Source organism: Arachis ipaensis, chromosome B1, assembly GCF_059453495.1.
Source record: "Arachis ipaensis isolate K30076 ecotype BB chromosome B1, ASM5945349v1, whole genome shotgun sequence".
In the NCBI taxonomy this organism is placed as follows: domain Eukaryota; kingdom Viridiplantae; phylum Streptophyta; class Magnoliopsida; order Fabales; family Fabaceae; genus Arachis; species Arachis ipaensis.
Window position 1 is genome coordinate 135389545 of NC_142436.1, and position 23203 is coordinate 135412747.

The 23203-nt window shown below is 36.2% G+C and overlaps 2 protein-coding genes across 2 annotated transcripts; one reads left to right on the forward strand and one right to left on the reverse strand.

The window, feature by feature from the left end:
• Positions 1 to 15107: 15107 nt before the first annotated feature.
• LOC107635135 (putative calcium-binding protein CML15) lies at positions 15108 to 16169 on the forward strand. Its single transcript, XM_016338516.3, has one exon. The coding sequence runs from the start codon at positions 15260 to 15262 to the stop codon at positions 15755 to 15757; it is 498 nt and encodes a 165-aa protein (XP_016194002.1). The 5' UTR covers positions 15108 to 15259; the 3' UTR covers positions 15758 to 16169.
• Positions 16170 to 16638: 469 nt separating this feature from the next.
• LOC107635146 (putative phospholipid-transporting ATPase 9) lies at positions 16639 to 22125 on the reverse strand. The gene is made up of 10 exons (XM_016338527.3): positions 21074 to 22125; positions 19511 to 20838; positions 19311 to 19421; positions 18911 to 19187; positions 18730 to 18818; positions 18524 to 18632; positions 18202 to 18411; positions 17881 to 18105; positions 17607 to 17798; positions 16639 to 17520 (listed from the first exon to the last, which is right to left on the reverse strand). Exons 1-10 carry the CDS (start codon positions 21464 to 21466, stop codon positions 16858 to 16860), a joined length of 3597 nt encoding a protein of 1198 aa, XP_016194013.1. The 5' UTR covers positions 21467 to 22125; the 3' UTR covers positions 16639 to 16857.
• Between the last annotated feature and the right edge of the window lie 1078 nt (positions 22126 to 23203).

Sequence of the window (23203 nt, forward strand, 5' to 3'; positions counted from 1 at the left end):
ACCAAGGGCAGAAGTAATGGTCTCAGTATTCAGAGTGATATGCACCCGTTTCACGTAGGAGTGAAGGCTGCCATCAATATATCTCAGATTCGCATAAAACTGTCTCACCAACCCTGGGTAAACCATTTTATGAATAAAGAGCAATGGTGACCATTTGAGACCATCAAACAGGGGTTGTAGGTCGATTCCTTTGGAGGCCAGAGACTCGATATTAACCAGATAGAAGGGGCAGAGATGCCGCTTTTCCAAAACCTCTTTGTGAAATTCAAAGAAAGCACATGTTGAAAACCTTGAAGGATCAAAATGGGAGTGTAGTTTGTGAAATTTATTCTTGAATTCCATTGAACTAAGGTTCGTGGGTTCTCTGGTTTCATGAAGCATGAATCCTTTTGTCTTCTGTGAACTCTTTCCGGATGCATGAGGAGTGGTCTTTTTCGGCGATGATGGAGGGGGTGATGTATGAGATTCCTCTTCTGCTTCTTCCATGCTTGGCTCCTTGGCCTTCTCGCTTTTTCTTCTTCCAGAGGATTTTGAGCAATAACTTTGCGCCTCATAGTTTCGGATTTCTCGTAGAGGGCTTTTGAGATAGGCGAATTCTCTCACTCTTCCTTGGTGCTGTTTTCTTTTTCATAATGAGGAAGATGAATGGAAATGGAAGTTGGAGAGGGAGAGGTGGCCGAAGGGTGAGGTGATGGGAGGGAGGTTAGAGGAGCATTAAATGCTTGATTGGAAAGAGAGAGTGGAGGGAGTTATTAGCCATTAAGAGAGCGGTTATTATCCAAAGGGGTTTCAAAAACTAAAAAGGGGTTTCCTTGAATCAAGGGATTAGTTGGAAGGAAAGATTTGATTTGACAATATGCTTCTTCCAACAAGATTTGATAGGACAACCAAGAGATTTTGTGAGTTTATTTTTTTCAAACAAAAACGGGAAACTAACAAAACTGTCATGGTGGGGTCAAGAAATTTTGATGGGGCCCATGAAAATTGAATGTGGCGTTGCCTCCCCCTTGATTATAGCTTCTTCCATCAAGCCCTCATTTTTATCTCATCCAAACCTACGAGACAAAACTTAACAGAGTCAAAAATTCACAAGTTATCAATGGAACTTAAATCAAACATTCCCAAACTTTTTCTCAAGGTGCAGAATCTGTCTTCACAGAGGGATTTTGTAAAAATATCAGCAATTTGGTCTTCATATTTTACAAATTGAATATCAATGGTACCCTTTTGCACATGCTCTCTAATAAAATGATATTTTATCTCAATGTGCTTGGTTCTTGAGTGCAGCACAGGATTTTTTGAAATGTTTATAGCACTCATATTATCACAAAATAAGGGTATACTATTGATTTTTAATTTGTAATCTTCTAATTACGTTTTTAACCAAATTAATTGAGAGCAACATGCAGATGCGGAAATGTATTCTGCTTCAGCCGTGGATAAAGCCACTGTGACTTGCTTCTTGCTTGACCACATGTTGAGTGAGCTTCCAAGGAAGCAACACATGCCGGATGTGCTCCGTCTATCCACTCTATCTCCCGAATAATCTGCATCACAAAACCCTACTACACAAAAGTCATCAGATTTAGGATACCATAATCCAAAATTACAAGTCCCCTTAATGTATCTAATGATGCGTTTAACAGCCGTAAGATAAAATTCTTTTGGGTGAGATTGAAACCTTGAGCATACACCCACACTTTATACAATATCCGGTCTAGAGCAGGTAAGGTACATTAGTGAACCTATCATTCCTCTATACCTTGTTTCATCCACATCTTGGCCATCATCATCCTTTTCAAGTTTTGTGTTAGGATGCATTGTTGTACCCATTGGTTTGGAATTTTCTAGGCCAAACTTTTTGATAAGTTTTTTTTGCATACTTTTCTTGGTGAATAAAAGTACCACTAGGAGTTTGTTTGATTTAGAGGTCAAGAAAGAAAGTTAGCTCTCCCATTAAACTCATTTCAAACTCACTAGTCTTAAGTTTTCCAAACTCTTCACATAAGGATACATTGGCCGATCCAAATACAATGTCATCAACATAAACTTGAATAATGAGTATATCATCATTAGATGCTTTAATAAATAAAGTAGTATCGGTGGTACCCCTTTGAAATTGATTTTCCAACAAGAAGGCACTAAGCCTTTCATACCAAGCTCTTGGAGCTTGTCTAAGACCATAAAGAGCCTTAGATAGTTTAAAAACATGATTTGGAAAATCTTTATGTTCAAAACCGGGGGGCTGAGCCACATACACTTCTCTATCAATAAAGCCATTAAGGAAAGCACATTTAACATCCATTTGAAACATTTTGAAACCCTTATGGGCAGCATAGGCAAGAAGCAACCTAATTGCTTCCATTCTAGCTACCGGAGCAAAAGACTCATCAAAATCTATACCCTCTTCTTGATCGTAACCTTGGGCCACTAATCTAGCCTTGTTACGAACAACTTGTCCATCCTCACCAAGTTTATTTTTAAACACCCACTTAGTACCCGTAACTTCCTTACCATCCGGATGAGGTACTAGTGTCCAAACCTCATTCTTGTCGAATTGAGCAAGCTCTTCTTGCATTGCCTTGACCCAAGATGGATCTTCAAGAGCTTGTTTGACATTGTTGGGCTCCATTTGAGACAAGAGGGCAAAGTTGCTTGGTTCGGATTGCCTTTTGGTGGAGGATCTTGTTGTTACTCCTTGAGAGGGATCACCAATTATGAAGTCATGAGGATAACCCCTCATAGACTTCCATTCTCTAGGCTTCCGAAGTGGTGTTGAGCTTTGATGAGTTTCTGGTGGTATCACTGTTTCAGTTTCTCGTGTCTGCTCAGGAGATAAAATGGAAATATCTCCTCCAATCTGACGAGACAAAACTGGACTGGCAGATTCTTCGTTTTGAGCAGATTTGGGATTTTCTTCACTTGTTCCAGCCTCTTCACCATCTGAATCATTATCTATCACAGAACTGGGAATTAAGTTAGAATCACAAAAAGTAACATGTATGGATTCCTCTATAGTTCTATGTTCCTTGAGATAAACTCTATATGCCTTGCTTGTGGTGGAATATCCAACAAACATTCCTTCATAAGATTTTAGATCAAATTTTCCAAGGTTTTATTTATTATTAAGTACAAAGCATTTGCATCCAAAAACATGAAAGTACTTAAGATTTGGAGGGGTTCCTTTCCATAGCTCATAAGGGGTTTTCTTCAACCCTTTTCTAATGATTGTCCTATTCAAAATGTAACAAGCTGTATTCACAGCTTCAGCCCATAAAAATTTAGGAATCTCATTCTCACAAAGCATAGCCCTAGTCATCTCTTGAAGGCTCCTTGATGAGCGGATAATTTATACGCTTTTTGGCATTGTTTTTAGTATGTTTTTAGTAGGATCTAGTTACTTTTAGGGATGTTTTCATTAGTTTTTATGTTAAATTTACATTTCTGGACTTTACTATGAGTTTGTGTGTTTTTCTGTGATTTCAGGTATTTTCTGGCTGAAATTGAGGGACTTGAGCAAAAATCAGATTCAGAGGTTGAAAAAGGACTGCTGATGCTGTTGGATTCTGACCTCCCTGTACTCAAAGTGGATTTTCTGGAGCTACAGAACTCGAAATGGCGCGCTTCTAATTGCGTTGGAAAGTAGACATCCAGGGCTTTCCAGCAATATATAATAGTTCATACTTTGGCCAAGAATAGATGACGTAAACTGGCGTTCAATGCCAGCCTTCTGCCCAAATCTGGCGTCCAGCGCCAGAAAAGGATCCAAAACCAGAGTTGAACGCCCAAACTGGCACAAAAACTGGCGTTCAACTCCACAAATGGCCTTTGCACGTGCAACACTCAGGCTCAGCCCAAACACACACCAAGTGGGCCCAGGAAGTGGATTTATGCATCAATTACTTACTCATGTAAACCCTAGTAGCTAGTTTATTATAAATAGGACCTCTTACTATTGTATTAGGTATCTTTGGTCTCAGTTTTAATCCATTGTTCATCTTAGGAGACTATTGATCACGTTTAGGGGGCTGGCCATCTCGGCCATGCCTGGACCTTTCACTTATGTATTTTCAACGGTAGAGTTTCTACACTCCATAGATTAAGGTGTGGAGCTCTGCTGTTCCTCAAAGATTAATGCAAAGTACTACTGTTTTCTATTCAATTCTTCTTATTTCGCTTCTAAGATACCCATTTGCACCCAAGAACGTGATGAAGGTGATGATTATGTGTGACGCTCATCATCCTTCTCCCTTATGAACGCGTGCCTGACAAACACTTCTGTTCTACATGAATTAAGCTAGAATGAATATCTCTTAGATCTCCTAACCAGAATCTTCGTGGCGTAAGCTAGAATGATGGCAGCATTCAAGAGAATCCAGAAAGTCTAAACCTTGTCTGTGGTATTCCAAGTAGGATTCAATGATTGAATGACTGTGACGAGCTCCTAACTCGCGATTGCAGGGCGTTAGTGGCAGACGCAAAAGGATAGTAAATCCTATTCCAGCATGATCGAGAACCGACAGATGAATAGCCGTGCCGTGACAGGGTGCGTGAGCATATTATTCACTGAGAGAATAAGATGAAGCCATTGGCAAGGGTGATGCCTCCAGACGATTAGCTGTGCCGTGACAGGGCATTGGATCATTTTCCCGTGAGATGACCGAAAGTAGCCATTGACAGTGGTGATGTATCACATAAAGCCAGCCATGGAAAGGAATGAGACTGATTGGATGAAGATAGCAGGAAAGCAGAGGTTCAGCGGAACGAAAAGCATCTCCATTCGCTTATCTGAAATTTCTACCAATGATTTACATAAGTATCTCTATCCCTACTCTATTATTTATTATTCGAAAACATCTTCATCACTTTATATCTGCCTGACTGAGATTTACAAGGTGACCATAGCTTGCTTCATACCAACAATCTCCGTGGGATTCGACCCTTACTCACGTAAGGTATTACTTGGACGACCCAGTGCACTTGCTGGTTAGTTGTATCGAAGTTGTGAACCATGGTATTGGCACCATGTTCTTGGCGCCATTGCCAGGGAAAGAAAGAGCCATGAATTTTACATCATTAAAGTGTAATCACGATTACGCGTACCAAGTTGCTCATGTTGCCAGGGATTGTTCGAGCCTGGACATCACAATTTCGTGCACCACTCCTATTCCTTCTTTCAACCACCCTATTTTGTTGGGGGTTTCTAGGACATGAAAAGTTATGAGAAATTCCTAAGTCATCACAGAATTTTTCAAAGTCTTGATTTTCAAATTCTCTTCCGTGATCACTTCTCAAATGAGCAATTTTTAAATCTTTTTCATTTTGAATTTTCTTGCAAAAAGTTGAGAAAGCATGAAAGGCATAATTTTTATGAGCAAGGAAAAGTACCTAACCAAATCTAGAGTAATCATCTACTACCACAAGACCATAGTATTTACCTCATAAACTTTGAGTTCTTGTTGGTCCAAAAAGATCAATATGTAACATCTCTAATGGCCTTTTGGTTGAAATTCCATCTTTAGGTTTAAAAGAGGATTTTACTTGTTTGCCCATTTGGCAAGCATCACAAGTAAGATCCTTATCAAATTTGATGTTTGGAATTTCTCTAACCAGATTTTTCTTAACTAGCTTAGAAATTTGGTACATGCTTGCATGACCTAACTTTCTATGCCATAGCCATTTTTCAGATTCAAGAGATGTAAAGCATGTTACATTTTGTTCTTTTAGGTCCTCAAGAGTCAATCCATACACATTATTGCATCTTTTAGCTTCAAATAAAATATCCCCAGTTTTCTCACAAACAACTAAACAAACATACTTCCTAAAAATAACCTCAAAGCCTAAATCACACAGTTGACTAACACTAAGTAAATTATGTTTCAATCCATTCACAAGAAGAATATCATTTATACAAGAAGAAAAGTTTTTACCAACTTTTCCAACAGCCACTATTTTCCTTTCGCATCATCACCAAAAGTGACAAGTCCTCCATCATATTCATTAAGCTTTATGAAGAAGGTTGTCTTTCCGGTCATATGCCTAGAGCATCCGTTGTCCATATACCACATGTTTTATTTTCATTTGGATGCTAGGCACACCTGATCTATGTGATCTGCCATGAGACAAGGTTGTGACTTGGTCTCGGATTCCTCATCATCATCATCCGAGTCATTTTCCAAATCTTCTCATGAAGCCATCAGTCCCTTCTTCTTTCCTCTTTTTGGCTTCTCTTCCTTCTTCAACTTGGGACAATCAGATTTGAAATGCCCCATTTCCTTGCAGTTGTAACAAGTTACTTTGCTAAGGTCTTTCTTCATTTTCCTTGAGCTGCCGCCTTTGCCTTTGAGCTTCACCATTTTTCTGAATTTTTTTGCAAATAACACAAATTCATTTTCAGATGAGTTATCACCGGATTCATCATCCAGAGGGTTAGTGACAGAAGAAAAAGCTATTCCTTCCTTTTTTGAATCCTTTTTTAAGTAGGTGTTTTCAAAAGCAAGTAAATTTCCTCTCAAATCATTATAGGTCATAGAGTCAAGACCACTACTCTCAGAGATAATTAAAGCTTTTGTTTTCCACTCTTTTGTGAGACATCTCAACACTCTTCTCACTAGCACAGATTCAGGATACTTGATTCCTATAGCATCCAAGCCAACAATGATGGTGTTGAAGCGTTCAAACATCTCATCAATGGATTCTCCTTCCTTCATTGCAAACATTTCATATTCTCTGTTTAACATATCAATCCTGGTCTTTTTCACAATGGTTGTTCCTTCATGAGTAACTAGGAGTTTATCCCAGATTTCCTTTGCTGTTGTGCAACGTGATATCCGTCGGTACTCCTCAAAGCTGATAGCACAGTTGAGCAGATTGATGGCCTTGGCGTTGAGCTCCACCTTTTTTCTATCTTCATCCGTCCAACTTGCTTCAGGTTTAAGAGAAACAACTCCCTCGGCACTTGTAACAGTTGGATATTGAGGCCCTTCCAAGATGATCTTCCACAGTCTGTAATTCACTGCTTGCACAAATATCTTCATTCTCTCCTTCCAATAGGTATAATTTTTCCCATTGAAAAGAGGAGGTCTGTTGCTTGATTGTCCTTCGGTCAGATTGTAGGACACCACATTTGAGCCACTGTTTTCTGCCATGAGGATCTTTACTCCAAGCTGCAAAGCTTGATCTCTTTGAGACCAAACTCTGATACTAATTGATGGTTTCAGTGGCTAAGAGAAGGGGGGTGAATCTTAGCCCCCTTTTTGCTTAGTAACACTTGCTGGCCTTTGAAATAACCTCAGGAGACTTTTTGATTTTTGTCTCGTCTCTAGCCACGAGACTTTTATTTTTATCTCGTCACTTGGCACGAGACTTTTCTTTTTGTCTCGTCACTTGGCACGAGATATTTTTCAGTTTGAGCTCCTGTGCAATAGAAACAGAATTGGAGTAGAGAAGAGAGAAAATTACACCCAGATATATCCTGGTTCAGCTGCTAAGTGCAGTGCAGCCTACATCCAGTCTCCATCACAACCATGATGGAATTTCACTATAATCTTCTTTATTACAATCTGTAAAGTGCTAACCCAACTTACAAGGGGTTTCCCACAGAATCATGAAACACAACATAGATGAACAAAGGAACTCTAAGACATCTATGGCTTTTTCTTTTAATTTTGCACTCTCTGCCTTTTTTCGCTCTATGGCTTTTTCATACAAACCTCACTGTTTGCCTTTTTTCATGAGACTCAAGACATGACAAAATTAAACCAAAAAATACTAAACAGAATACATTGAAGGAGAAGAAAATCTGTAAGCTTAGGTAGCTCTGAGAATCTTGTGCCTTGCACTCTCACTGCTTACTTCTAGCTCCTTGCTTCAAACCGTGACTGTTCACCCTTTTTATAGAAGGGAGAAGCCTTCACACTTGAAGCCAACACCCAAGCCAACTTCTTCTTCCTTCAATAAACAGATCTGGTTTGGCCACACAGAGAGAGAAGAGATAACCATGCAAAACCCAACATGAAATTACCTCTAGTCCTTCCTTGGTCATCACTCTTCATCAATCCGAGCTCTCCATCCTTGGCTTGCTCTCCAAGATGGATTTATGGCCCTTGATGCTTCATGATGATGATGACTTCATCTACTTCAATCTCTGCCTCTACCATCACTTCGCCACTCTAGCTACTTCCTGTGGTGGTTGAGCAGAATCAAAGATAAGTCACGCCTCCAAGAGTCTCTTCCTTGCTGGCCGAATCTTCTTCCTTCTTTTTGAGCATGAAGAGCTCGAGATTACTTCACCAAATCTAACCATATTTGGTGAAAATCTCAGCCACATCACACTTTTATTTTGGTATGTTTTCTTGCCATCATTGCAATGGTCTTGTAGAGTGTTCTTCCTTCACTTCGGTAGCTCCATTTTGCTTTCATGGTTTCTTGGTTAATGACCGAATGAGAGAAGGAAAGAGATGAGAGAGAGGAAAGAGAGATTATGAATAATAGTTAATGAAAAAAAGATAGAGAATAAAAGTGAATCAATTTCCCTTTCTCTTTGCTGACAAGCGTGTAGCTTTGGTGCTTGCAATCAAATCAATTTGTCAATTTCTCTCTCATAGTTCCCATGCAATAAATGATAGTTGAGTGTAATTTGGAATCCATCACATGGTATAATGCTTGGATCCATTGGAATGAAGCTTTGTTTCCTTTGCTTCATGGTTTCGGACCAAAACAAGCTTGCCTTTAAGCAATTTTATCTTTGGGCTTGTAACAATGATAATCAGAACTGGCCCAAAGGTATTTCATCCATGAGATCCGATGGAAAGCATATGGCAAATGATAACATTTGCTTTTCTGATGGATTTTTGGATCATGCATTGGAGTGAATATCAAAATATGTTTAACTTGGGCTTGTGACAATAATGAATCAATTTGGCCCAAATAAAACACATTGTTTCAGCCATTATAATCACAATAAATTAATATCAAGGCTAAATGTTCATAGGCATATTAGGTTTGTACCAGAATTTCATTTTCGGCCCAATATTAAAAACCTGCAACAAAATTATTAATCAATATATATTAAATGAAAATCAAATTAATAATTTTGTAATTAATTTCTTTTAATAATGTTTATTCATCACAAATATTAATTTAGAGTTTTCCAAACTCATCAATTCTTTTAATAATATTTATTCATCACAAATATTAATTTAGAGTTTTCCAAACTCATCATACAGCATTGCACTTTAAGAAAGTCTTTCCTCGATTCCAAGATCGTGAGCCAAATTATAGATATCTTCCTGACCACAAAGAATAGGATAAAGTTGAAAAAATAGCTGAAGTTCTATAAGTAATCAATTGTGCAACCAATATCATATTTGGAAGTGAATATCCTATTGCCAACCTTTATCTTGCTGAGGTATTTCGCATTAAATTGATTTTGGATGAAGCTGTTAGTAGTGGACCTTTTTTCATCAAGAAAATGGCTGCCAAAATAAAACTGAAATGTGATAAATATTGGAGTGAATGTAACCTTCTCATGGCTGTTGCTACTGTTTTGAATCCCAGATGTAAATTGACAGGTCTTAAAATGTGCTTTCAGCAGATATATGGACAAGAAGTTACAAGAAATATGACATTGGTGCATCAAATCTTGACAGAAATGTATCAAGAGTATGTCATTCTATCCAACGAGTAAGAAGGATCAGCTTCACCGAGTGCAAGTGGCGAAAGTAGTATCAACTCTACAATGCAAAGTTCAAACTCCTTACAAACTGGATGGTCAATAATGATAAATTTTGTAAAGGATGAAGAAGCAGTTCTAGCTTTAAAATCTGAATTAGAGACTTACTTGGATGAACCAAAATATTTTCAAAGAGAACATGATGCAACTAGCTTCAGTGCTTTAGAATGGTGGAAGGTAAATCGTGGAAAATATAGAATATTATCTAGAATGGCAGCTGACATTCTTGCTATTCCAATCTCAACTATGGCTTCAGAGTCAACTTTTAGTGCTGGTGGAAGGGTAATTGATATATTTCGATCCTCACTAAGTCCGACTACAGTTGAAGCTTTAATTTGTGGAGGAGATTGACTTCAAGTTTTTTATGGCCTAAGAAACAAGTCTAAGGTTGAAGATAGTTCTATGGAGATTGCATTACCAATTTAAGTTGTCGAATAAATATTCAAAACTTGATAGTTGATAGGTATAAGATGTAATGTTTTTAGCTTGTTAAATATATGGATGCATTATTTTTTATTTTGTTATATTAAAATTATAATATTTTTTATATAGAACTATAGATTATGTTCCTGTTATTTGAGCCAGCTCGTGAGATTGAGCTAGCTCGTGAGTTTTCTGTGAACTAAACTTGAGCTTAAGAAATAGGCTCGATTGTTAATGAGTCGAGCCGTGAGCCAAACTCAATTTTTATGACCCAAACTTGAGCTTGGTCTGTCTCGCCTCAGCTCGGCTCACTTCCAGCCCTACCTGGGACTTCTCAGCTTGTTCCTCTTTTTCTTTGGTCTTGTCTAAAATCTTTTAATAATATCTTAAACATATCAAATCTCAAGCAACTTCAAGAAACATTGATTAAAGTACAAGAATCTCAATTATAACAAGAAAATCACTAACTTTATTTCAAGAAATAATAAAGAAAACAACTAAAAATACTAATGCATCAACTAGCACTAGAATCGGGATACTAGGTCGTTTCTTGAATTTGTGATGAATTTGCAAGAAAGGATTAGGGTTGATGGAAGGAGGCTGAAGATGAGGGTGGCTGATTAATAGAGGGTGAAGATGAAGATTGATTCAAGGTAGAAGCTCCTTGATGATTGCTGTCATAACGAAAAAAGCAATTCAAAGTAGTGTGGCTAAGTCTTCCACAAACTTGGCAAATTTGCTATTGTTCAATTGCCATGAGCCTTTCTCACCTTTGAAAAATCTACCTCCTTGGCCACCTCTTCTTCCTTCGTAACCACGAGCAAAGTTTCTTGAATTTGGGAGAGATGTTTGAGCAAGAGTAGCTTGAGATATTGTAAGAGCAAATTATTTGAACTTCTCAATAGTATCTTCATGAGAAATTAGCATATTTTTAATTTTACCTATACTGAACAACTCTAATTTGGCTTGTATAAGGGTAATACAACTTGAAAATTCTTCTAGTAAGCCTTCACATATTGCTTCAACATAATCTTCATTGTTGAGTTGACAACCGATTGCAATTAATGAATCCGTAATTTTCTTTTCGAGTTCCGCTAGGGAGCCAATGGGGTATTTGTACAATGTATACAATGGGCTGTTTATTTAGCCCAATATGAGTTAAAAATAAAAATTACTCACGAAATAATAAATTTAAAAACTCTTATTCAATTATTTCACATCAAATTTCAAATTCTCCAATTTCAAATTTCAAATTTTTAAAAAATCCAGTTAGTTATTTCAAAAAAATAACCATCTGAAATCCTCCAATACTCTCTTCTTTTTCAATCGGCGGCCACCTCACCTTCATCAATAATCATCTCATTTTACCGTCGCTACTTAACTTGCCACACGCCACTCACCCTTAATAAAAATAACCATCCACTTAAGGATAAAAATAATCATCCGCATACCTAATGAATTGAACATCTAACATATTTTAATTATACATAACTAAACTCAATCCAATCAAAATAATCATCTACATAAAAATAAAATAACCATCCGCATACCTACTAAAATGACCATCCTAAATTGACCATTAAAATAGAAGAAGAAGATGAATAAATAGAAGAAACTATTATTGTGGTGAAACATAATTTTAAAGGACTAGTCATGACAAAAGCAGTACTGTTGTGAAGCATAGGGTTCAAATCATGAAAGAAGCTAACCATGCTTGGATCCGAAGAAGAAGAAGAAGAGCATGGTGGTATCATCGGTGAGAAGAAACTTCAAGGAATGGGAGAAAGTGAAGGCGCATCGGAGGAGGTGAGGACGGTGTCGAGAAGAAGGCACACACCGACTGCGACGGAGGCGCTGAACGTCCGGGTTGCTGCGGTGCCGTTAGTTCGGCCCACACAATATGCGCGTCCTCCTTTGGCAGTGGCCTGTGTGGCAACGGCGCCAGTCGAAATAGTGACCGTGGCGTTAGTGTACCGGTGAGACTCTATGAGAAAGGCATAAAACGTTGACAAACCGTATTGAAAAAAAAAGATGAGAGAGGGAGATAATTTATTTGTTTTCAAAACCAACGATAATTTTAATATTTGATTTAAATTTCAAATTGAAAACTATTTAAAATTAATTAGTTACCTATAATTTAATTTTAATTTTAAATTAACTTCAATTATACACGTTGTATAAAACATATATTGTCTTCTTATATTTTTTCTTTTCGTGATACGTAAAAAGTAATCTGAGACTTAGCGCCTACACTCTTCGTAGCTTCAAATTCATACTGAGGAGGAATCTTTCCTTCAAGAATGTGATCGTCAAAGTTCTGCCCTTTAATGCAAAAACGCTCATGCTGCTACCATGTGACGAAATTTGACTCGCTGGATTTGTCAAGAATCGGAGAATTTTTTTGAATTTTCTGAATTGAGAAATAGAACCATAGATGAACCTGTACTCCATTATCATGTGGAGATTATTTCAGATTTAGAAAATTTGTCTATTGAGACAAAAGAAACAAAGAAAAGAAATTGTATTATTGTATTAGTATGAGTGATCTATTTATCTATTACACAGATGAATGCTATTTATATAACACATATAAAAACACGCTACGTGACTTTGGTGTTAGCTACATTTATATCTTCCACAATTGAAATTGAAACTGAGAATGGCAATTTGCCATGTCTTCACTAGTCACTACTTTTTTTTATTAAAGATAGGAGATTCGAATCTGCAATCTCTTAATTGAGTATGAAGAAATTATGTCATTTGAGTTATAACTCATTGGTTATGTCTTCACTACTTGGTGATTCTTTAAGAACAACATTAATAATAACAATTAAATAGTATCGAGACAAAATTCAGCTCTTTATTTCAATAATGATCCGTTTCTAGCAACAAATTAAGGAAAAAAGAGAAAACAAAAAAGACAAAGCCACCTCAAGTTAGCTGTTGCATTCGGCCTGTAAGCATCACATGGTTTTATTTTGAGTTATGAGTTGTGTCACTTTCAAGGTACTATTCACTATTTAGTTTTTTTTTTTTTAATACATACATTATTATTCAGCCTCGCATTGCATCTAGCCGGCTCATTTTTTTTATATGAGAAGCATGTGTGTGTTGTTGTGGAGAATGTGGATATTAAACATGGATGTTAAATAGTTTTTTCTGAAATAAGGAATGAAGAAATCGGACCATTGATTTCTTTATAAAAAAAATTAAGCCTAGTGTGGGAGAGAAAATTTAAATTTTGGTGAAGGTAATTGACTAATTGGGATATACAAATCGAATATTCCAAATTTTTTTAATTTTTTAAACACAAATCGGAGGGTCCGATTTGTGTACCCAAAAAATCAGACTATCCGATTGTTGTTCCTAACATCACAATTATGTAATGTATATATACACTCCATAACTACGTCCTACACCATTCTCCCTTTTACATCTAAATTAAAAAGTGCATCTAGCCCTAATTATTTTCTCTTGCCTCTATTTATCTATAATTCAATCTCAATATTCTAAAACTCAAACTAATTATTAAACCGATAAAATTAAAAATTTATTTAAAATTTAATTTATATATAATATGTTTAACTTTAAATCAATTAATTCCACTAAAAAAATCACTTCAACTGATTTATTAATTTTTGATTGATTTCTTTTTTTTGAACAATTCACTTGCAATTTTTTTTGTCTAGGAACAGATGGTCTAGTACTCTAGTGTTAATTTCCAATAAATCCTATTAAATAGCTCAGTTTGGTCGATTCTAAAAACTACGATCTGTCTCACTTCTTTTTCCATTGATAATGTCTACGTTGTTGAGGAATTTTTCATCATCATCTTTGAATGATGGCAATCTACTAGTTTTTTCTTTTATAATTATTTATTTATTTATAGTTTTGTGTCTCTTACTTCTTCTTTTTTTGGCATTTTTAGTTTTTTCTTCAATTTTATTTACTTACAAATAATAGACATGACGCATTCTTCGATTTATTTACTAACACATATATAATATTTAAATATGAATGATTTTTAATTTTTTATAATACAATTACAGATTGTTGATTAGTTTAAAATGTGAAAATAGTTTATTTATGAATGGAATTTTCTTTATAGCAAAAAGGAACGGAGGAAATAAAAAAGACACGGAGCTAAGCAAATTTTAAAAGGCATATTTTTACATGGCACACAATCCTCCAACCTATTGTAAACTGATAGACTGCATCTGTTCATCTTAATTAACAGCTTAACAGATTGATATTACATGAAATTATGGGCTGTGCAAATCTTTTCCTATGGTAAGAAATTTTCGCATTTAAAAAATATTTCATTTTCTCACTTTGCTATCACCTTCTACTTTTATCTTTTAACAAATGAGGAAATGTTCAAGAACTAACGTCAACAATAATCTTGAATCGCTGATTTTAATTATTTCTTATATTAGATCCACTTATATTTTCATACATTTTTTTCAGAGTAACTATATATTTATATTGGACCGACATAAATAACCCCAAAATATAAATTAAATTAATATTTTTTTTTATTTTCATAATATTTTTATGTCCGTTAAGACAAAAACTAATCTATCGCAGATGCAAATTTTATTATTTAAAAATTTTTTGTTAACCAATAAATTATTACATATATAAAACGATATTTAAATTTAAATACTTATTTAAATAGATAAGTGAATTAATTATTTCACTAACTAGAATTGATCCAAGGTTTAATTGGCGGACTTCGTCGGGTCGGGACGTCTGCCACCCGTAGGCCCTAGTTGACACCGGTACCCAATGACCATGTCCAAATTACTAGAACCAAGAATCTACTACCAATAAGACAAGAATGTCTGAGTTTCCAAGAAGTCACATACTAGGACTTTGCTGACTTTATTATATAATATAAAAACAGTTATTGTATAAATCATGGCTCATGATTGCTGAATTAGTCACCGACGCGCTTTCTGTTTTCCTTCAAAAACAAAAACCAAATCATCATTTCCACCTTTAATTCCTCCCTCCATTCTCAAGTCAACATTATATGCAGCTACACATATTCTGTTGTAACGTTCTAGATACATATTTTTAATTATATCGATTTTACCTGTCATGTCGGAGGTTCAAATCCGGCAACTTAACCAGTTGAGGGAGATATTCGCTCGCTTCGACATGGATTCAGATGGAAGTCTGACCATGTTGGAGCTAGCGGCACTCCTGAGGTCACTCGGGATGAAACCCTCGGGTGACCAACTCCAAGCACTGCTTAAAAGGATGGACTCCAATGGCAATGGCTCCGTCGAGTTCGATGAACTCGTCCGAGCCATAATGCCGGACATGGATGCTCAGATTCTGCTTAATCAAGAACAGTTACTTGCCATGTTTAAGTGCTTTGATCGCGACGGCAACGGCTATATCTCGGCTGCCGAGTTGGCCGGTGCAATGGCGAAGATGGGCCAGCCGTTAACGTACCGCGAGCTGACTGAGATGATCAAGGAAGCTGACACGGATGGTGATGGTGTTATCAGCTTCAATGAATTTGCAGCTATCATGTCTCGCTCTGCATCTGATTTCTTAGGACTCAAGAAGAAAACAAGTTCATTGGACTAACTTCTTGTAGATTCTTGTGTTTTTCTTTTCTTCTTTTTCATTGTTTTGTTTGATATGTAGCTTGTACTATAATAATTGTGTAGTTATTCTATTGGTATCTGGTGAATACTCAGACACGAAGATATCCGAAGATAATATCTAAGATGTAAGATGTTGATAGTTTGATACATATTATGTTAAATATTTTAGTTAAATATGTCAAACTATCTATCGATTTTTCAGCTATTATCTTCGTATGAAATATGGAATCAAATAAGGGCATTTGATTTGTTGAAATAGTGGACTGGTGATTTTGAATGTGAATTTTTCTGACTGCATAATTTAGGAGTTAGATCTATGAACTATGACATGGTGTATTCAACTTGAAGAATATACAATAATGAGATGTCGGTTACTTGAATTAGTAGTGGAAGTTAGTGCTTTGCCAAATACCAACATGCATCTTTGTCAACGCCTGGTTGTGTTGAATGAGTGTTTTCAACACACATTTTGACAATTCAGAAATTGGACAACAGGACAACAAATTAACAATTTGGCTCGTTATTTCATTGTTGGATCACAATCATAAGAATTGTTTATGGCAGGGCTAGTTACACAAATAAGATATTTTGCTGGTTTTTTTGGAGCTTTTGTTTTGATCTCTCTATGTTTGATCCTACTTGATGTGTTTTAAGTTTGAAATACCATGCCTGCATGAACTTTATCTATGTAAATAGTTTTCTTTTCATTGGTTATTAATAATGAGAATTGGTTTCAAGTTCTTAATCTGTACCCTTTATGTAGCCAGAACATCTTCTGAATAATAATTAACAAAGTGTAGTATAGTATGAATGAAAGAATACATCAAAATTTACTGACATGATTATTTAACATAACCTTCCTTTGATCATGAAGAAGCTATATCATAAATTCATAATCATCTGAACAAAATCCAAGGTAAAGGGCTGGTGTCGCGTCCCGAGGAAGACGCTTGCTCTACCTTAAATATGTACAATTGGAAGAAGGTTGTACCTCAAAGCCTATGAAAAAATTTACATCTATGTCCTCATGGATGAATTTTACAATACAAAAAAAAGTGGGAGAAAGAAAAATGTCTGCAATCATTGGTACATAGCTCTCCCTTCTATATGGAAGGATGCTTCCATGCGTCTAGACCCTTCGAATCGCTTGGAAGCTTCCAAACGAGCCGTGAATCCAACCGTGTTGTGTCTTATTGATCTCTGCCTCACCACATTACAGTATTCTGGATCATTTGTTTGTCCATCTTTTCTTATCCATTGTATCATTTGATGGAACATGGGGAAGAATCGCATTTGGATGGAAGCGTAGGTGAAATACGGAAGGAGTGCGGCGACAAGGACTAGCAGAGTGATGATCCAGTAAGATGGAGCCGGGGCCAGAGCTTCGACGAAGACCTTAAAGGCAGTGGTTGAGATGGTTGGAGTAATGGCTCCATAGGCTAAAAGGAATATGTACCATAATGCAATGCTTCCCCAAATGAAAATATGTTGAATATAAGTGAAGTAACTAATGGACAATGCCATTTGGCAATTCACCACCCACACTACACAAGTGTACATGGTGGCGCCGAGGACTTCCATCTCGCCAACTTGGCCGCCTTTTCTGAATGCTTGGTGCTGCAATGTGTTAATGCAGAAGAAGAATATGATGGCAGAGCTAGCAACACCATTGAACATCCAGCCGGCGATTCGCTTCCAGCTAAATAGGATGTTTTGCACACCTTCTTGATATAGTAGTGGAAACTGAAAAATGAACACAAATGCAACATGTTATGACATGAAAATGAGTGGCATCACAATTGAGTTTTGAAGGATTCTCTAATCTCTACCTTGAGGCATATTTTAGAAGAGACATCTTGGTCGAACACTCCCAACGCAATCACCGGTAGCGAAGTGAAGAAGACATTATAGAGTGACATGAACCAGTCATTGTATGCAGCTTGTCCTGAGAATGAGGCATACATCTCAAAGAAGAACAGAGTGAAGCCGAAGGCGACATTCTTGTAAAAGAAGTAACATATCTGCCAAACAGGAAGACAAGTTTGTCAAAACCAATCTTAGCAACAGAATATGTAAACACTAAACACAAGACAAGATTGTTACCATGGATGAGATCCTTCTATAACACCAGTGTCCGTGCACAAGAAGTAAGCGTTCCAAAAATCGAAATTGCGCAATTGCAATATCACTCGACATAACAGCTTGCATTCCTTCAACACCACTGATACCAATTCCAATGTCTGCTTCTTGAAGCATTCCAACATCGTTTGCGCCGTCTCCAATTGCTAGAGTTGTACTTCCTGTTTTATTCTTAACCAACCTTGTGACCTGAATTATTATAACAGAAATTCCTTTTAAGAGACTGAAAATTTTCATCTTCTACATGAATAAGAAAGGAACATTAAACTGCCAACTAAAACTTACAAGTGCTTTCTGCTTGGGAGACGAACGACAGCATATAACAGACGCGCAGCCAACAGCAAGTTCAAGAAACAAGTCCTTCACATCATCCTCCAATGCATAAGTAAGAGACTTCCCATCAATAATCAGAGCCAGCGCCTCGGCGTTTTCATCTGATCTAGAAAGTAGTTTCTTTCCCTCCTGTATTTGACGAAGAACACTCGCCTTCATGGCCTAAAGAATCAGTTAAGTTCCATCAGAATCATACAACATATCATTGCCTGAAGCACATTGGATACCAAATTATGCCTATTGAAAGAAATTATAGTTCAAATTCGAGGCTTACCGCGTCAGAAGCAGTCTTATCCTCCATTTTTTCCAGTGATTTGGTTTCTGGGGTGTCTGAGCTAATTATGATTTGTGTCATCCCTTGTCTGAGTAAACTACAAGCAAATCTGCAGTTACAAAGAAACAAACCAAATTAGTTACATCATATTATTTGTAAATAGGAATCCAAAATTTACAGATAATCTTTGAAATTAAACTAATTACCCAATATTGATTGCTGTCTCCATTTTATCCCCAGTCAGAACCCATAGCTTAATCCCAGCCTGTGCTAGTTTGTCAATGCACTCGGGAACCTGCACACGACAAATCGATTCATAAGTACACAAGCAAAAAAAAGAGTGCAAAGATCTTGTTTCCTCTACTTCAGGGGGGAAAATGAACTTACCCCATCTTGAAGTTTGTCTTCAACAGCAGTAGCACCAAGAAGAATCAAATCCTTCTCCATGTTGTTTACTATTTCCTCTACAATTTGCTCTTGATCTGCACTCACTAAGTTCTTGGCCTCTGTGAATTCTATATTGAATTGGTTGTACTCTTCCTCTTTAAGTTCGCGATATGCAAGTATCAAGGTCCTCAAACCAGAATCAGCATAAATGCTGATGTGTTCCTTAGTCTTCTCTTCATACTCCCTTCCGTTTCTTGCAAGTCTTTCAAACATGACACTGTTTATGCAAGCAACAATGAAAGTGAAATTAATGCTTAGAACTTAAGAAAACAAGATTGAAATGGTTTCTATATAAATCTTTAACTAGTATGTCTAAGAAATGAAGAACAAGATTACAAACCTGTCGGCGCCTTTGCTAAGTAGTAGTAGTTTCCCTTCCTCATCTCTTACAATTACAGACATTCGCTTCCTCGCGCTGCTAAACTCTAATACATTTAGAAGTTTGTAGGACCTGAAAAAGTGAAATGACATGCTGTTATTAATGCAAAAGAAATCAGATTGTGAAGACTTGATATCCAAGAAAAAGAAAAGTAAACTGACCTTTGAATTCTCTGGCCTGTTCTGGGATCAAATTCGTGCAGCGAAATAGCCGTGTGTGTCCTTTCATAGAACTCAAACCCAAGTTCTCTGGCTGCAATCACAAAAGCTGCCTCATCCGGCGATTCAGCTTCGTATGAAACCTTGCCAGTTACTTCATCAACCTCAGGTATTGCAGTATGACATACAGCCAACAAAGTTAGGAAGTTGTGAATCACATTGGCATGAGGCTCTTTGACCCAATTTCCATTCATGATCCTTTCATCTGTGAAGTTAAAGCCTTTAATGGATGGCTTTGCAACATTGTTGTTAGACCTTTGTCCAAATGGTGAGTCTTTTCTCTTAGATAGAGCTCTCTCAACTTCTGTAATTGTTCGTCCGTAAGCAACGCCGGCTATAGAACACTTGATGAACTCCATAGAATTGCAAGTCAAGGTTCCTGTTTTATCCGAAAGGATGGTGTCAACTTGACCAAGTTCCTCATTCAAATTCGATGTGCGAGCATGCGCCGGCCTATCAGTTTCTGCGTAGTACATGTGCACATCCTGGTTGATGAAAATGCTCTGAAGAACTTTCACAATTTCGATGGATACATAGAGGGAGATTGGAATCAAGTAACCATACAACATAAGTGCTGTCAAGAAATGAAGAAGTGCAGCTTCGACTGGTTTATTGGGATCATAGTAAACTGTGGTATCATCAGGCCTAAGGTACCATCTCTTCATTCTTCCATCATCAATGTCTTCGTTTGTCCAAATCCCAAAGAATATGGACCCAATAAAAGAGAGCAAAATCAAAACAAAGAACAAGAAGTAGATAATCTTATCCATTCTTCTCTCAACTTTGCTTCTTTTTGATGGTGGTTCTGTTGCATTCTGCATAACCTTTGTATCATGACCAGTGAAGATTACCACACCAAACACAAAATCTGTGTTCCTCAGCTTCGAGTCGCGAAGCAGTATCTGCTGAGGTGCAAGAGGATACTGCTGATCCTCATACTCCATGCTGCCTACAAATGTGTACAAATTCGCATTCGGATCTTCACATTTGATAATAGCCTTGAAATTTTGGTAGTTTGAGTCTTCCTGCAACTTTGAAGTTGTTTCCAGTGCTTGTTTCAGCTTCAGATTTGTTTCTCCATCAAGATTCATGGTCTCAACATAGCAAATCGCGTCGTCATAGCTCGACGAAAGTAAGATGAGATCAGCAGGGAAAAATTCATCCTTTTCCACCTTCACTATGTCTCCAACCCTTAAATTTCTCCATTTAGATATTTCAAAAACACCATTTCCGCGATGTACCTTAACCTTTCTGTTATTCATCTCAATATCCTGATGAAATTAAGACACAATATTATCAACCTAGGAATTATCAAAAGTAACAGAATCTAATTTGCCTCTAATTGTTCCCTTAATTGCCAAACCCATAATTTACCATTATTCTAGTCTAGTATACTACTTATGCAAATGACCCAAAAAGAATTGAACATATTTCATAACAAAACATGTGTAATTAACATAATTTAAGTTGAATCTAACACCATATCACAGAATATTAGTATATTACCTGCTGTTTTCGCCTATAATCTTCGATGAACTCTTTGGCCATTGTAGCAGCAACCACAACCAATAAAGGAACAACATTGCTGATCGCCGAGTATGGCGCAACCGGAAAGAAGGACAAAATTGCCACCACAAGGAAGTAGAAATTTGCAACTCTCCTAAACTGCTCAAACAATGATTTTGGTAGAAAAGTTGCTAATGTATACTTAGTAGTCCTAACATAATTATCACCATAATTTTGAAGACTAGCTTCTACACGTTCAGGATCATTGCAATAAACTTTCCTTGAGAAACCAGGTCCACCTATAAGAGAATGTTCATCTTTCATTGAAGCTTTACCACAAGTGAATGCATGGATTCTACTGAAATGGTGCTTCCTCCTCCTTCCACCAGCCATTTTTGTTGAATCTCCAAGTTAATCAAGCTCCTCAAAAATTACAAAAAACCAGATTTTGACACCAACCCAAGATCTTATTGAACAAAAAGAATGAAAGAATGGAACAAACTAAACCAAACCAAGTTCTATACAAAAAGTTCTGTTCTCTTGAACTAAGAAAGAAAAGAGTGATGAAGACAAATTGATAAGACCCCAGAAAGGAAAAAGGACACCTTATTATACAAGTAATGAAATTTGAACAGAGAGAATAAAAAATATTAATTAATAAATGAATAATGACGAAGATGGTGGTGTTATTATTATAGCTCTCATTTCCCTCTAATTCCCTTCCCTACCCGAAGCTGAAAGGTATAACTTGTCAATGAAACTGAATAGGAACAAGAACACGGCAATGTCTTTGATTGAGAAATTTACAAAGAAGACTTAGCACCCCATTTTGACCAAAACTCTCTCTCTTACAAATTCATGGACTTTTTCCAAGTTGCACATGTGAAAATTTATAATTTAATAGATGCTTCTATATGCTTTCCCTGTGCTTGGTCTCCAAGACTCACGTAATGGACGAATACATGAATATTCTTCACAAAGTTTGCTTTTTTATTCTTTTCTTCTAGTAGTGTAACATTTTCTCCTGGGGTGAAAAAGAAACATGATGCTCTAGTATGAATTGGATAAAAAGAATGACCGGTTTTTAGGTATAAAAGCAAATTAACACGTCTAAATATATAGAATTGAAATTTATTTTCTCTAATTTCATCACTTTTTTTTTTACTCGATAAAACATTATTTCGTTACAGCTTGGGTTATCGAACTGCTAGATTGATAAAGTTCGTCAATAATTTAGACGTTTAGGGATAATTTTGGTAAAAATAAACAATATAAAAGATAAAAGTGTATAAAATTAAATATTAAAGATATTTTATAAAAAAATTATAATGGTCAAAAACAAAAGATATATTTTACTTAACAAATAATGACTTAATTACTATGACATATATAAATATAATAGTATTATTTTTACATCAAATATTCTTAGTACCTATAAAAATATAATTATTTCTTTTTATAATTGATATCATTTTAATATCAATATTTTCATAATAATTAATATGTATATAAAGGAAATATACACACATATCTGAATTAATACAAATATATACTAAATCATACCACTTTTATATTAAAAATCAACCACAATTAAATATATATATAAAAATAGTAAAATACCACATAAAAATATAGCTACAGAAAGTAACATGTGTCGTTGTCAAATAACAAATATAGTAGAATAGTAGAATAGATTATAAAACACAGGTTCTGGCTGGCAAGTATAGCGTTGGCGTAGTTTAGGAGAACCCGAATTAAATGCTAACTGCTAAGATGAAAAAAAAATTATTTAATTCAAGTTTTCAAATAAATAATTGGAGGCTAATTAATGAGCGCGCTGAAAATTTTGCACATATAGGTTTTCTAGAAAGTTTTTTGTCTAGAAACCAAGATTGGTACCATTAAAAGTTTCGCCATTATACATGAACAATATTTAGATTTAGATTTAGATTTATAACTTTCTTTTATTTTATTTTTTTTATCGAGTGGATTTGACAACCCACAATCTTAATTCTTAGGTATCACAACACATCCACACAACATTTAAGGGTTCATATTCAATACTTGGTGCACTCACTAAGAATTGAATTCGGGTGCAGCATATTAAGAGGCATATGGTTTAACCAGTTG

What these genes read in the sequence shown, in the direction of transcription:
- LOC107635146 (XM_016338527.3), bottom strand. Translation starts at nt 21,466, where the DNA reads ATGGCTGGTGGAAGGAGGAGGAAGCACCATTTCAGTAGAATCCATGCA. An exon ending in ATTATAGGCGAAAACAGCAG is followed by an intron (nt 20,839 to 21,073) that starts GTAATATACTAA and finishes TAATTTCATCAG; the next exon opens with GATATTGAGATGAATAACAG. An exon ending in AAGACAAACTTCAAGATGGG is followed by an intron (nt 18,819 to 18,910) that starts GTAAGTTCATTT and finishes TGTCGTGTGCAG; the next exon opens with GTTCCCGAGTGCATTGACAA.
- LOC107635135 (XM_016338516.3), top strand. Translation starts at nt 15,260, where the DNA reads ATGTCGGAGGTTCAAATCCGGCAACTTAACCAGTTGAGGGAGATATTC.